The sequence below is a fragment of the Vigna umbellata genome, chromosome 1, assembly GCF_029865625.1.
Source record: "Vigna umbellata cultivar VRB3 chromosome 1, Vumbellata_1.0, whole genome shotgun sequence".
Lineage (NCBI taxonomy): Eukaryota > Viridiplantae > Streptophyta > Magnoliopsida > Fabales > Fabaceae > Vigna > Vigna umbellata.
The window spans coordinates 11440522-11457986 of NC_142165.1; the positions used below are offsets into that span (position 1 = coordinate 11440522).

General features: G+C 35.4%; 1 protein-coding gene across 1 annotated transcript; it reads right to left on the minus strand.

The window, feature by feature from the left end:
- Positions 1-16369: 16369 nt before the first annotated feature.
- Positions 16370-17042, minus strand: LOC148204625 (uncharacterized). Its single transcript, XM_088108601.1, has 2 exons — positions 16927-17042; positions 16370-16833 (listed from the first exon to the last, which is right to left on the minus strand). Exons 1-2 carry the CDS (start codon positions 17011-17013, stop codon positions 16477-16479), a joined length of 444 nt encoding a protein of 147 aa, XP_087964727.1. The 5' UTR covers positions 17014-17042; the 3' UTR covers positions 16370-16476.
- Between the last annotated feature and the right edge of the window lie 423 nt (positions 17043-17465).

Here is a 17465-nt window from a genome sequence, read left to right on the forward strand (position 1 = left end):
ATGTAGATATTCATCAATTACTTTAAATGAATATCAATAAAAAATTTGGTTTCTTTTACAGGGAATTCAGAAACAGTTATTGGATCAACTATTTAAAAGTTTTTTTCTCAGCAAAACCCGAAACAAATTATTAAATAAGATACTTGAGTTTTTCCAAGTTTTATGTAAAGAATAAAAAACAAAGAAAAAAAAAAGTTCATAAATCAATTCTTTTGCCTACTAAACCAAATATGTCCGAATAAACTCATGTGGTTAATTATCATCTTTAACTAGACATCTCCAATGAGAAAAACATAAAACAAGCTATGATTTAAAAGAGTCTCAAGATCAGAACACTTATTAGAATCTAACACATTTTAAGCCAAGTGTTTATTGGAATTTAAGAGTATTAGAGACAGTTTTCAGATTCATGAACAATTATTCATGAAGAGTTACAACTAATGAAAAGTTAGAATCATTCATAAAGAAATGTAACTACGTGAAGAGTTACAACCATTCATGAAAAGTTACAATAATTTATGACACTAGTGCAATCAAGGTATACCGCCTCGGTTATTTTCACTTATAGACACCGGTTCTACGACCGGTGCATATTCATACGAGGTAAAAAGAATGGATTTTTTGGCTCGGTCCTGAACTGAATCAAAAGGATTCAGATTCTGACTCGGTTCACAGACAACCAAGGCAGTAGAGTTTTTTAATTTTTTTATTTTCAACCGAGATCAGTGTTGTTATGTTTGTTTATTCTCTTTGTGGTTAAACTTCTTTCTCTTTTCTGCAATTTTTTTCATCCATGTCTTTGGACAAAATTACTTTGACAAACAAACTCAGATGTCTAAGAAGGGGGAATAGGAAGCAGAGAGAGCATACGGGAGATCCAAACCAAAATCAGAGATCCAAACCAAAAACAAAAAATCAGGGATCCATTTCGTCATCCACCTGCAAAGAAATAGAACTAAAAACCAAAAATCAAAAACCAAAAAACGCAGAAAAGGGTTTCCGCCATTGCAGCCGTCGTCGCGGGCTGTCTCGCCGCACCATCGCGGGCTCCCGCCGCACCGTTGCGGGCTCTCGCCGCACCGTCGCGAGCTCCCTCGCCGCACCGTCGCGATCTCTCTCCTCGCCACATCGTCGGAGCTCTCTCGCCTCGCTGCACCGTCACGAGATCTGTCCTCGTCGCACCGTCGCCGCACTATCTCGTCAAATCTCGTCTCGCCTCGCCGCACCGTCCTGGGGATGCAGAGGGAGAAGCCATCTGGTGAGAGAATGATGGAGTTGAGGGAGAGGGGACTGGAGAATGGGAGGGGTTGCAGGAGAGGAGGGAGGGGTTGCAGGAGAGGAGGGAGGGGATGAGGGAAAGTGAAACGTGAAATGGGAAATGAAACATCATATCTAGTTAGGGTAATTTTTTTTTGCACCGGTTCACTCTCCACCGAGGCATATAGTCCTAAAAAAATATTAAAAAAAAATGAAATAGCTATACGCCTCGGTTCCCGCCTAAACCGAGGCATAAACATGGATTTGCACCGGTTCTTAATGAATCGAAACCATAGGCTCTCTGCAGATTTCAAAATTCAGACGTGTCAGGCAACTTTTAGCCATCGGTTTTGCTATGAACCGAGGTAATATTACTTATATGTTTCAGGTTCCCTTGAACCGAGGCGTATAAGTTCACCTAAACTACAAAAATGCCACCGCGTTTTGATAGACTTCGGTTTTTCCTAAACCGACGCCTATACCGCGAGTTAAAAAGCAATTTTTTTACTAGTGTGAAGAAATGTAACTACATGAAGACTTACAACTATTCATGAAAAGTTACAATCATTCATGAAGAAATGTAACTAATCAAAATCTGGTATTTCTTGGATTTGAAAGATGCCTGATCAACATCTATATAAAGGGATCTTGTGCTCTATTGATGTACATATACAGAAAGACTTTTTTCTACATTCTGTCATTCACTTAACATATAAATCAATTCATTTATTCTTGTTTGACGTTAATACTAAGAGTGAATATTATCGTTGTATTTCTTCTTTGTATCTCAAAAGTGGATTTTGTGATCTCCTTCACTCTTATAAGGGACCAAATATTACTTCAAGGAAAATGTGTATTCACGTCTAGAAGATTATATTAAGTCTACATTGTTGTTCATCTTGTTTTCCTTATTGAAAAATTGTTCCAACAGTGTTTCTACATCTTTTTTCATTTATAGTAAAACTCCCTTTTCTGCTGACATGAAACTTCTTAACACTTTGGTCTGTTGGCATATTACTCAAAATATGAAGCACAACATGAGTCACTAATGAACAAATATTATGTTAGGGAGCGATCCCATGTAAGTTGGTAGTACAGGTATCAAACATTATAAAAAAGATTGAATTTTTCTGATTATACAATTTGTTGATAGTTATAAAAATTCGTTGATAAAAAAAATTAATAAATAAACTTACTTAAAAAATTATTGATAAATTTAGAGGATTTCTTTTTTATATTGCTCATTCTATTAAATTTGAAACTCCTAAACATATATTTAGTTAATCATTTTCTATCTACAACCTTAAAAGAATGTCTAATTTAAAGCCTAATTGAAAACAATAAAGAATAATAATCAATAATCAATAATCAATAATCAATAATCACATTCCACGTCCTCATCCTCTCCCCGGACCCCTCCCTTCCCATCGCAGAGCTTGCCTCCTACGACACCGCCAATGGTGTCTACGATGTAGCCTGGTCGGAATCACACGACTCCATCGTCATCGCCGCGGTGACCGACGACTCCGTGAAGCTCTACGACTTGGCCCTACCCCCCACTTCCAACCCGATCCGCTCCTTCCCGGAACACACCCGCGAGGTCCACTCTACCGACTACAACCCCGTCTGCCGTGACTCTTTCCTCTCCTCCTCCTGGGATGACACCGTCAAGCTCTGGACCCTCGACTGCCCCACCAGCGTCCGTACCTTCAAGGAGCACGCCTATTGCGTCTACTCCGTCGTCTGGAACCCCCGTCTACAAATGTCAGGAACTATAGGATTCCGGTGAGTGTGCTTAATGGGCACGGATATGCCGTGAGGAAGGTGATGGTGTGCACATCATTAATCCACGTCAATTAAAAAACGCATGCCACGTCAGTTAAGAAACTGACTACAGCATGTCACGTCAAACACACACTAACACCGTTGGAGACAATTTAACGGAAAAGATCCAATTGTTGCAATTTTCATAAATTTGGGACCCAATTGAGATTTCCATAAACAACGGGACTAAATTGAGATTCCACGCGAAAATAGGGACTTCATGAATGATTAAACCATAATTTACCGGTCTTCGTAAAGCTCTAATCATAGCATCAAACTGGTAGGATTCAAAGTGAGTTACAAGTCTCGTGATAAAATAAAATGAAATGATTAATATATAAGTAAAAGTACTCTGAATTCTGCTTCAGCACTAGATCTTGCTACTACAGGTTGTTTTTTACTCCTCCAAGTTACAAGATTCCCTCCTACAAAAGTAAAATATCTAGAGGTAGATCTTCTATCATCTTTTGGACCTGTCCAATCTACATCAGTGTACCCTTCTACCTTTAAGTTTTCATGATTTGAGAACAAAATTTCTTTTCTAGGAGCGGACTTCAAATATCTCAAAATCCTTTCAACAACATCCATATGAAGCTTCCGTGGGTCATGCATAAATTGACTAACAACATTCACTACATAGGTGATATCTGGACGTGTATGGATGGCACAAATAAATTAATTTTCCTACCAGTCTTTGGTATCTTCCGCTGTCTATGCTTGCTGAATATGAGCATTGAAAAAGTTTATGATTTTGTTCAATTGGTGTATCAGCTGGTTTACTCCCAAGAAGCCCAGTTTTTTATAGTAAATCAATAGTATATTTTCTTTGGCATAGAAAAATACCATGTTTTGATCTAGCTACTTCAATACCCAAAAAATATTTGAGGTTTCCAAGTTGTTTCATCTCAAATTCAGATGCAAGGTATTGTTGTAAACTAGAAATCTCATCTTGGTCATTTCCTGTAACAATCATGTCATCTACATATATAATCTCTTAAAAAATAAGGTGTGATAAAAGTTACTTGCTCTATAGCCAAAAGCCTTCATAGACTTGGTAAACCTTCCAAACCATGCTCTTGGGGATTGTTTTAATCCATATAGAGCCTTCTTTAATTTGCAAACCTTCATTTCAATTGAATCAGTCATGCCTGGTGGAGAATCCATATAAATTTCTTCTGAAATTTCTCCGTGTAGGAAAGCATTTTTCACATCAAATTATAGAAGAGGCCAATCTTGGTTTGCAGCTACCGACAAAAGTATTCTCACAGTATTGAGCTTGGCTACCGGTGTGAACGTCTCTTGGTAATCTACACCATAAGACTGAGTGTAACCTTTAGCCACAAGTCGTGCTTTATACCTCTCAATAGTTCCATCAGCTTTATGCTTAATTGTAAAGACCCATTTGCAGGCCACAGTTTTCTTCATTCTTGGTAAGGACACAAGATCCCAAATGTTGTTTTTTTCTAAAGCTGCCATCTCCTCAACCATTGCTTCGGTCCATCTAGGATCTGCCAAAGCTTCCTGTACATTACTAGAAATAGAAATTAAAGATAATTGAGATACAAATGATGCATATGACTGAGATAACCTGTGAGATGACACATATTTACTAATGAGATATTTAACTTTGGCTTGGAGGTCTGGTTCATATTTAACTGGAGGTTGACCATGGTTAGAACGAGGTGGAAGAATATATTGAACAGTAGTAGACTCAGTGTTTGGTGTGCTGGTGGTCTCACGCAGACAAGAATCAATTTCATGATCAATTTCATGATCAATTTCATCTAAATTAGTATTATCAGAGATAGGATCAGAAGGTACCTCTGAAAAGTCAAGCTGAACCTGTGGAGAAGATTGAGCCAATTGGTTATGATCATAAGACAATGTATTATCCAGAAAAGAAGGGTCCATATTTAGGATTGACTCACTTCCTGCAGAATGATCCTCACACGATAATTTATCTTCACAATCAAACATACCAACATCATAATTATGCACTTCACTTTCATTGCCTCCCTGAAGTGGAGAATCAACATAAAAAAATTCGTGCTCATTAAATGTCACATCCATAGAAATATAAAATTTCCTTGATGGTGGATGGTAAGCACGATAACCTTTTTGAGTTGATCCATACCCAACAAAAACATATTTGATCGCTCGTTCTTCAAGTTTTGTACGTTGATGTGGGTGTAAGTGAACATATATAACACATCCAAAAATATGAGGTGGTAAATAAACTATGGGAAGAAGGATACAATGATCAAACAACATATCAAAATGCCTTCAAAAGTTAAGCACACTAGAAGAGGTTCGATTAATTAAATAAACGGCAGAGTTCACAACCTCACCCCATAAATGAGATGGGACATTACCATCTATCAAAAGTGATATTTTCACCTCTAATATATGTCTATTTTTCCTCTCAACCACTCCATTTTGTTGTGGTGAATAAGGACATGTAGTTTGATGCAAGATGTCTTTAGAATTCATGAACTCTATTAATTCAGTCTTAAAATATTCCCCTCCATTGTCTTATCGAATGACCTTAATAGATGTGTTAAATTGTGTAACAATCAAATGATAGAAGGAACGAACCACATCACACACATCACTTTTATATTTAAGCAAATATACCCAGGTTACCCGAGTACAATCATCAACAAAACTGATAAACCATTTTTTTTTCATTATGTGTAGATTGCGGGGCATAGCCTCAAACATCTGTGTGAATTTATGAAAAAGGAAAATCAGTTTTGTTATTACTTAAATGAAACACAACACGATGATGTTTTGTCAAAACACAAGTTTCACAAAAAAATCAGAAATATTACATTTATGAAATAGTGATGGAAATAATTTTTTTTTAAATAACCAAAAGAGGGATGTCCCAACCGTCTATGCCACAACCAAATTTCTTTTTTGTTTTTATCTTGTATGTGATCGTTCGCAAGACAAGCCAATCCTTTTTTATGGTTTGATTATGAGACATTTTCAAGATAATGCAGTTCTTCACTCTCTCTACCACTATCAATCTTCTCCTTGGAATGAATGTTCTGAAAAAGACAATGGGTTGGGTAAAACAAGGCAACACAAGAATGTGATTTGGTTAACTTGCTGACCGAGATAAGATTACAGTTTAATGTAGGAACAAATAAAACATCAGGAATCGAAAAGGAGGGTGAGAGGGATATAGTACCTATACCTTCAATAGGAGATGAGACCATATTGACCACAAGTCATATGATCAGTAGCACCCGAATCAATTATCTAATACTACCCTTAGTAACAACAGAAATATTAAGTGCAGAGTTAGATATACCTGACTTGGTCACAAATCCGACAGCAGTAGAAATATAACTCTTGAAAGTAGCGAAAATTCTAGAATCATGTTTCTCCGATTGATTGTCATCCGAAGAAGTCATCATAAATATTCAATGAAAAAAAGCATTGATTCCTATATTCTATATTGGCTTGAATGACACTAAACTGCTTTAAATAAAAAATCAACACAAAAATTAGTAATAAATTAATATTAACTTAAATGACACTACTTTGAGTTTAAAAACCAAATTTAATAATTTAGTGTTTATGGTTTTAGTGTCGTAAGCATGTAAAAAAACTAAGGCTACTAAGTAATTAGCATGGACTTTTGACTTATGCTTAATACTATTTTTTTTTTTTGCGTTAAATAGTTATCTTCTAAACGTTTAAAAAATTGGTTCGGAAGAAGTATTTTGGACGTTTAAAGTGTTTCGCATTTTTTATATTTTTTATTTAAAGTTCAATTTTTTATTTTAAAAAGTATGTTGAAAGTGTATAACAAACATTTGATATCATATTAGTAACAAAAAGAAAAAAACAATGCATTAACAACAAATTTGCTATAGAATATAGTTCTCGATTTGTTAGCGATTAGAAAAGCAAATTGTTATATGAGGGATTGGTTGATAAAAGGTTAGAGTAATGTTGCGAGAATTATCTAAGGGTTCTTCAGACCAAAACAGCAAAGAAATAATTATTACTACTATACAAAAACGCTCTTTTTTTCCTAATTAATAGACATCATTTTTTAGATGTTTATTTAAGCGTTATCTATTAATAAATAGTAGTTCTAAAACAATATTATTTATTATTGATTATCATAAATCACACTTATTTAAAAAACATTGTTTATTGATAATTAATCATAACGTCCTTTTAAATAAACGTTATTTATTGGTCTAGTTTTTTTAAAAATAATTTATTAATTAACATTAACTTTTTAAATAAATGTGATATTGGTCTATTTTCTTAAAAATAATTTATTTAATTTTTCATTGAATATCAAAGATTATATATTAGTTTGATTATGTACAGAAAGATATAAAATATTTTAAAAAATATGAAAAAGATAAAAGTTTTAAAAAAATAATAATCAGTGTGTATGAATAAAAGATTATGAGTAATATTCAAAATACATAATCGCTCATAATAGTGACCTGTAAACTTATATACAACGCTGACTCATCTAAAATTCATTTACCAAGGATTCTTTTAGTTCAAACATCAAGACACAATCCTACAATACTTCTTTTAGTTCAAAGAAACCCATAAACTGAGTAAATTATTAATTGCGAGGGGATCATTGTATTTAAATGAGTAACACCATCTGAATTTGGTATATCTCTTATCTATTATTATCATGATAATAACTACTATCAGTATCTTCAATCAGTTTTAATATCAATATTGACATTATATTAATATAACAAAGATAATGAAATTTAAGTATAATAATATAAAAAAAATTTAATTTTAAATGGTGTTATGTAGTAAGGATATTTATGTAATAACATAAATATCTTAGATATTTTAGACAGTTAAAATATCAGTCAAAGCCACTAACCACACTTTTAGGTAAGGTGGTTATTTTTATTTTGCTTATAAATACAGTGACAGGACCCAAGTCCAGGTACGTTCTCTTTATGTTCTAGAGATCCTGAATAATATTTCAGAGCAGTATCCAATTACTCTCTTCTGAGCTTCAGCTCCATAATTCACATCTGACTTGAGCGTCGGAGTATCTTTGCAGGTACCTCCCCCTCCTTTGGCGAGTATGAAGGACAACAATTGAAGAAGTACAAGCATCCCAGACAGACAAGAGCAACAGAGACACACAGGAAGAAACACACAGGAAAATGTATACTGAAACATTTTGGCGCCCACCGTGGGGCCGAGCGTCATCCCATTGATACTGCAAGGAGCCAAGACGGCGCTCGGTCTCGACATCGCTACTTCAGATTAACACCATCAACATCAACCAATTGAAACATCAGAGCAGGCTTCATTCAACCATCAGAATCCAACGCCACCCACCGCGGCCTGACCAATCACCACTTCAAGGCCATCTCTCATCTTCCTCTACGCGTGATGCCACCAAAGCTCTTTCCAACTTAATTTTGCCATTCAATCCAGGGGCATCGTTTCTTTATCATTCCGCGGAAAGAAGAAAGAAGAGGAGACAACCCTTTGACACATCGTGATTTGGCATTATTCTGAGAAAAAGAAAAATGATCTCGGTGCCTTAACGGTTCCAAGTGCAACGCCAAATTCCAATCACCACTATTCACTCTCTAGCATCATCAACTATTAAGCGTCAGCGAGTGGATGAATCTCCGGACAGATGACACCCTTCTCTGTTACGGAGGATTTCACGTCCTCCTCCATAAGGCCTCCGCCGGCATTGCCGCAATCAGCCGTCGTCTTCGACCAGGACCATCATTAGCGCCACTCAACAGAACCCCAAAACGTGCAACCATCTTCTCCAGGGAACCCTTGTATCTTCTCCTTCTACAAACAAAAGCCACACAATTCCTAATTTCCCAAATTCCCAATTACACCAGAAATCGCAGAACGACGGGAACCCTAAATTCCCAAATCGCAACCCAAAAACTCATAGCGCCGCCGCTCTTTCAAATCACGGCATCGCTGTCAATGCCATCTTCACGCCTTCGAAATGGCGAACTCTTCACACAGGAATCAAAACCCCAAGGAACAGAATCGAGATTGAGCACCGAAAATCCCCAAATCCCCAAATTGAGATTAAGAACAGAAAAGCCTCCATCGCGCCACCAGGCGCTGCTGTTACAGGGGCACCACCAAATCATCCTCCATCGCCGCCTCGACTCAGACAAGTGCCGCCTTCACCAGTGGCAACACCTGCATCTCCAATTTGCGCTGTCTCCAATCGTTCCACGGTGCGATTGATTCTAGGGTTTTTTGGGGTAAAGATAGATGTTGCAGAGAGGCGGGAAGAAGACGGTTGTCACCCATTATCCACGTCTTCCGCAACACTCGCGTCATCCACGCGTCATGCGGTTCTGCCTCCACGTCATCCAATTCCCCAAACTTTAAACGCCAGCCGTCCATTCAAAATCTGTACGAGCGTGCCACTTGTCTCGCGTTCGGCAAGGACGTGCGTCCTAGAACGTCCCCAATTACGTTCGTCCTGGAACGTACGCCAACTACGTTCGTCCTGAAGCGTCCATTACTCAGCCTCAGATCTGCAGGCGCTCGTCCATTCAACTACAGCTGATGCTTGCTTTGGTCGTCATTAACGTTCGCTCCAGAACGTTCCACCATTCGCTCGTCATTAACATCCATCCACTTCAACGAGTGCTCGTCCAACCATTTCAACGAGCGCTCGTCCAACCATTTCAACGAGCGTTCAAACACTGCTCGACACTCCACTTGGTTTAGGCAGCTTGGCAATAATGGGACGAACGTTCAAATCATCCCCAACGACGTTCGTCCACTCCGCTCTCAATAATCAGCAACGTTCGCCCTTGAACGTCCGTCACGACGTTCGTCCTTGAACGTTCCTCTCGACGTTCGCCCTTGAACGTTCCTCTCGACGTTCGCCCTTGAACGTTCCTCTCGACGTTCGTCCTTGAACGTTCCTCTCGACGTTCGCCCTTGAACGTTCCTCTCGACGTTCGCCCTTGAACGTTCCTCACGACGTTCGTCCTTGAACGTTGCTCACGACGTTCGTCCTTGAACGTTCCTCTCGACGTTCGCCCTTGAACGTCCCTCTCCTCGTTCGCCCTTGAACATTCCTCACGACGTTCGTCCTTGAACGTCCCTCAGGACGTTCGCCCTTGAACGTCCCTCATGACGTTCTTCCTTGAACGTCCCTAATGACGTTCGTCCTCGAACGTCCCTCATGACGTTCTTCCTGGGAACGTTCGTCCTTTCTGATCCCAAGCGCTCGTCCACACGCATAACGTTCGCTTAGTAACGTTCGCTCAGTAACCTTCGACCTAGAATTTTCGGACATCATTGACGTTCGGTTCCAAGCGTTCGGCCCAAGCCGTTCGTCACTTCGTTCGGCCACTTATTCGGCCTCTTTAACTAACGGTCATCCTCGCGCATCCCGCAAACAGCCTTACGTGCGTCAATAACGTTCGTCCTGGAACGTCCCAAGTTCAGCTTCGCGTACGTCAACGACGTTCGTTTTTGAGGCGTCCCAAGCTCAAACGCGCGTTCCAGCAATCACTCATTCGAATGTATAACGTTCGTCCAATGACGCTCCAGTTCTCTTAGTTCATCACTCTGACGCTCGACCTCTACCGCTCGACCAATCTTCAACACGAGCGCTCCAGTATTCGGCCTGACTCCTGTTCGACCTCCTAACGTTCGTCTGCTTGATCTCCAACGCTCGTCCACTCTGTCCCCAGCGTTCGGCAATTTCGCCTCCACTCCAATGACGTTCGTTATATTAGCATCAACGTTCGGCCATTACATTTCTCGGACGTTCGTCCTCAAGGGTACAGCATTCGGGCTAACGGACGTTCAGTCATCAGGTTTGCAATTTGACCAAACGGTCTCACTTATATACTCAATATTATTTCTTACAGTGCAGATAATCGTCTCTTGTACATAAAAGCGGACACCTGAGAGCCGTCCATACTGAAGCACTTCTCAACCTGGTAGATGTTCGCCCAAGAACACCCAGGTGCATAAAGGGATACACTCCCGCTGGCCGATGTTCGCCCTAGAACACCCAGGTGCATCGAACAAAGGGACACACTCCCGTTGGTAGATGTTCGCCCCAGAACATCTACTTTCAAAGAATCTGTCGTTCAAGCAGTCGGCCGTTCGGCCTCAAAGGTGTTCGCCCTTTGGTTTCAACCGTTCGACAATCCATGTACGAGCGTTCAAGCAGTCGGCCGTTCGGCCTCAAAGGTGTTCGCCCTTTGGTTTCAACCGTTCGACAATCCATGTACGAGCGTTCAAGCAGTCGGCCGTTCGGCCTACCTTTGGTTTCAACCGCTCGCCAACTCATGTGTATGAGCGTCCATTCAGTCAGCCATACAGCGTCAACGCTCGACATTCAATTGTCAAAACGGGCGTCCACTCAGTCAGTCAGCGTTCGACCTCAACGCTCGACAATCAAATGTCAACGAGCGTCCACTCAGTCAGCGTTCGACCTCAACGCTCGACAATCAAATGTCAACGAGCGTTCACTCAGTCAGCGTTCGACCTCAGCGCTCGACAATCAAATATCAACGATCGTCCACTCAGTCAATCGTTCAACCTCAACGCTCGACAATCAAATGCACGTCAACGAGCGTCCAAACATCGCTCGACATTCCGTTTCAACGAGCGTTCCATAAGCGCTCGCCAATCCGTATCAGCGAGCGTTCGAACATCGCTCGACATTCATGTTAACGAGCGCTCAAGAAGTTGGCCGTTCGGCCTCAAATTTGTTCGACCTTTTGGTTTTTGCCGTTCGTCTTCGCCTCCTTTTTGTCCATCAAATTCCTTACTTGCACACGCTCTCTAATTACAGCGAAGGCAGCCTCCATCAAACTCATAAGTCCTAGAGTTACCACGTTCATAAAACGGAACGGTTAACTCGGACTTGGGGGGCATGTTATGTAGTAAGGATATTTATGTAATAACATAAATATCTTAGATATTTTAGACAGTTAAAATATCAGTCAAAGCCACTAACCACACTTTTAGGTAAGGTGGTTATTTTTATTTTGCTTATAAATACAGTGACAGGACCCAAGTCCAGGTACGTTCTCTTTATGTTCTAGAGATCCTGAATAATATTTCAGAGCAGTATCCAATTACTCTCTTCTGAGCTTCAGCTCCATAATTCACATCTGACTTGAGCGTCGGAGTATCTTTGCAGGTACCTCCCCCTCCTTTGGCGAGTATGAAGGACAACAATTGAAGAAGTACAAGCATCCCAGACAGACAAGAGCAACAGAGACACACAGGAAGAAACACACAGGAAAATGTATACTGAAACAAATGGTAAACTAGTTATATTTTAAATGATCTAATATACAATATATAAAAACCTTTAACTCTTTTTCAATAAATTTAAAGAAAATTATAAGAACTAAATTTTTTATGTAGTCGGTTAGTCGATTAAGATTTATTAATAAAATCATCTCAAGAGAATATTCAAATCCTTTTGTGGCTAGATAAATTATATATATATATATATATATATATATATATATATATATATATATATATATATATATAAATAGATTAATTAGAGTGAAAAAATATATTGTTTATAGGGAAAATAATGATTATGTACTAAAATTAATGAGTGAGAGACCACGAGTTACTCTCAGTATCTATAAAATATTTACAAAAAAAAAAAACATAGTTATATGCATAGAAAAAGTCATGTGGTAATTAAAAAATTAAAAGAAATATTTTTATTTATCTTTTTTTACTTATAAAGGTTGAAAAGTAAAAGCTAAATTAAACGAAAAAAAATTAAGGACACATAATTTTATATTTTAAAAATATAGTTATATTTAAAGATAATTTTGAAAAAAAAAGTTATATATACTAGTAATTTTAATAATTTAAAAATATTGATATTCTCAATTTTTATTAAATATTATTATATTTTCCTATTTTAGTCCCAAATAAATTTTACTATAATATTTATTTGTGCAACAAATGAGAGTAATGTATTTATTGATATAATAAAATTATTCCAATATCATGTCTATATGTATTCCTAATAATTATACAAAATTTAAATTATATAAGTATTTGTATTTGCTATTATACATTTTAAAATATTAATTACATTGATAGTAATTTATAGAATCGTTAATGAAAAATATATTTCAAGAAAACATGAATCATATTATAATTTTTAAAAAATTACAGTATTAGTTATTAATTCCATATCAAAAAATATTACACTAATGTATTTGATGAATTTTGAAATAATTTAGCATAAAAATAAAGGATAGAAATATGTAACAGCTATATTATGCTTATAATCCAAATAATCAATCTCTTTTATAAATAAAAAGTTTGTTTGGCTAAAGGTGAATAGTAATAGATATTTAATTTTTAAATTTATAATTAAAATTATATAAAGGGTCAATAAAATATTTATGACTTTTAAACAACCATGACTATGAATAATAAAAGATAAATATTAATAAGTATTTTATCTTAAAAAATATAGTTATTCACAATAGGATTTAACCAAAAAATGTGAAAATTAAAAGAGAATATATTAAAGAACGAAAAAGATAAATAATTCTTAAAGTTATTATTTTAAGAAAAACTCACAAAATATATTAAAGTTATGAATTAGGTATTGATTTAAACTTCAATTATTTACCTGATGAGTTATAATTTGTGATTGGAGATATTATTATTTCACAATCTTCTAAATCTACATGGCAAGGCTCTTGGCTCAAAGGTAGGACGTAGGAAAAAATTAGTAGTGCATTAATTTCAATAATAATTGTACCAAAACAAATATATATCTTATAAATATGAAATTTCTTAAACTTATGTCTATTGTATTGGTGATCCATGTTCGATATTAACATTGTCCTTAAATTTATCAAAAATAATTTTTTCTTTCAAAGTGAAAAAAATCATCCCATTCTTCTGTCAATAAATATAATATACTTAATGTTAAGATAATAAAAATTATATTTTTTCAATTACAAAAAAAGTTAAAAAAAATCACAGATAATAATATCCTACAACGTAAAAGAATAAAAACACTAAATATATAATAATAATAATAATAATAAAATAAAAAAATAAAAATAAAAATATTAGAAAGAATCACAATCATAATTTATTAAATAGAAAAGTTTTTGAAAGAAGAAATAGTTTGAGAAACTAGATTATATTTCAGTTATGGCGAACATCATAATGTTTATTTAAAAATGGTTTCTTTTAATTAAATTTTGCAAAATTAATGTAATATATATTCCTATTCAAAATTAGATAATTCTTTAAAAAAAAAACTATTTTGAAATTTTTTTGGGTTAACCTAACAAGGTTTGACAATGTTACTACATATCTCTATTTACAATGAAATATCAATAATCACTAAAGAACAATGTTTGTTTTAAAAGAACAAACAAAATAAAATTGAGTGCAATAAGTAAAGACCCACAGTGTAAACCTAACAACGGCTGGGCAGTAAGCACAATACAACCAACAGATATTACAATGGGGTGCACAAAATAAATAGAACCAGCCCAACAACTAACATAAAGGGTGGAGGATGAAAAAATGGAAGTACATCAAGCAAAGAGTGACCCAGGTTTGCCGAACTCCATCTCCTTCACTCACCAAGGTAGCCATTCCTCTTCCATTAAGATCTCCATCTCCTCTTTCTTTTCAGTAAACCTACAATTTACTATTTTTTAATCTTTTTAAAATTTAATCATGTCACTGTTTTAGAAGTGAGTTCATTTATTAGCTTTAGTCTCTAATCATTATTAGCTTCTAACATTAGTCATGCACAACAACAATTACCTGAGATTTTTAGAATATGTTAAACAAGCAACTCACACAAATAATGCACAACATATAAAATGAATTAAAGGTGTGCGCTGTAATTTATATAATTTTAAATATTAAGTAATTTAAATATTATCATTTAAAGATCAAGCCAATACAAACTTAATTAAATATTAAAGATCAAATAAGTGAAATATTGATTAAACGTACCAAAAAGTATCAATTACTATACAAAAATATATAAACATACGAATCTAGTGACATTTGTTTTTGCTGTTTTTAGTTTGATTGACCCAGAACCTATAATGTAGTTTGTTTATAGAAATGAAAAAGAAAAAAAATAAAAAAATAATTTTTTTATTTGTCATATTTATAAGCAAAGAATTATATTAAAAAGACATTTGGAATGCACCAATCCATGTACAAAATATACCCAAGGTTGCAAGAAAAAATAAAGAGGAAAGAGCATGAGAAAAGTAAAGATAAAAAAAGAAAAAAAAATCAAATGAAAAATACATATGTTTTTTTAAAGAAAAAAAGTAACAATAAAACGAAAATAAATTGTCATTTTCATAAATAAAAATTAAATAATCCTATAATTGTAAAATTGTTTATATTGATTTTTTATATTACGAGAGTGTTCAGTTTGATAATGACTTAACGAATTTTATTATAATAGATTTTAATAATATATTAGAAAATGAATTTAAAATTAATTCAATCTTATAAAATTGATTTGAAAGTGATATTTATATACTTAATTATGATTGCATAGAATTATTTTCTGGAATTAAAAATAGTGCTCTAATAATGAATAGACCTATGTTTATATCCATTTAATACATATTATAAAAATAAAATATTTAAAATAAAGGAGGGTAAATATCAAATGGATATAAAACATCTGATATAAAACATATGTACGTGTCGTGTCGAATATAATTTTTGTTTAAAAATATATTAAAAGCCGAAGATATATATGAGAGATGATATGGACACAACTTTCCAATTGTTTATCCACACATTTCTTACAGTGGAGTTGATGCAATAATGCTTTTGCTTACAATTAAACGTTTCAGCGAAACAGACACTAATAATAATATCTGACCTTAATACAAAGGATTAACATCACTTTTTATGATGAACTTTAAAATAACAAATTAATAATCTTTCTATTTTATACAATATTCTATTTTCTTATTTTTAATATGAAATCTTATTTCAGACTTTCATTCCCATACAAACAATGTAGAGAGGCACCATGGCATATTCGGATCTAAAGCTGTCACTCTAAAGGAGTTGAATAAGAAGATCTGTTGCGAACAAACTTTAATAATTGCTTCACAAACATGTCATACAATGTGGTGGAGACAGGAACCATGGACTCAAGTTTGGGACGATACCATCTAGACCAAATGAAGTCGTCGAAGAAGCTAAATTGAAAGAGAGGAAACAATAGTAATGGGAAAAACCCCATTGAAGTCACTACATAATAAACCCACTTGCTTCTATCTTCAAATATCAGAAAACATGTAGCAATGAAAGCCACAACCATAGCACCAACAGAGATTATTAGCAAAACAAGTCCAAAAGTCAAGCTGGGATGTAATGATATGACAAATTCACTTTCTGCACATCTTGTCTTGAAGAAGTGAAATTTGACAAGAAAGAGAGTATAGAAGCAGAAGAATTGAATAATGCTATTGCATTTGTGATGACGAAGACAACGAACCAGTCATTTTTCTTGTCACCTGGACCCGTCAGAGCAGCTGCAAACGCTACTGTAGCAACAAGTGTTGCCACAACCATTCCAGAATTCGCTATTCCTTTGGCTGATTCTTTGATCTCATCAGATAACTTCTTGTGTTCATCATAAAATACATCTATTGGTCTCTTCCCCTTCTTGTTTCTCACACTCCTAAATTCATTAGGAACCCTTTTTTTCACTTTCTATTTATCAACCAAAAGTAAGAGTCAAGATTTCTGGAACTGATGTCTTACAATAATAATTAATAATGAATAAGGAAATGAATGAATTCTCACCTTGAACCATGCAAGCTCATTTTGCATTTGAGTGATTGCTCTTAAATCTGAGAATTCCTGGAATTGAAGTGGTAGATGCGCAGCCATGTGCAGAAGGTTGTTTCCTTCAATGTCCACTGCTCCTATTATCTGCTTTCTGTTAAAATGTATAAACCTAAAGTAATCAAAATGTCTATATTGAACAAGCAAGTGGCCTAGATTCTGTCCATTATTGGGATCTTTTATGAATAGTTGAAAATTTTGACTAAAAAACAGTTTCACAGCGTAATCGTGTCCTGATTTTATTGCATCAGACAACACTGACGAGGGTTGAGTGATCAAATCCAAAATCTGTTCCTTTGGCAATGTCGTAACCTCAAGCCATATCATCGTGAACAATCTCAGATCCTCTGATTTCTTGTTTTGATTGTCGTCCTTTAATTTCTTGTTTTGATTGTCTTCCTCTGATTTCAATTTCATGTCTTCATTGTCCTCCTTTGATTTCAATTTCATGTCTTGATTGTTGCAAGAAATGATTCACACAAGAAGAAAGAAAAAAA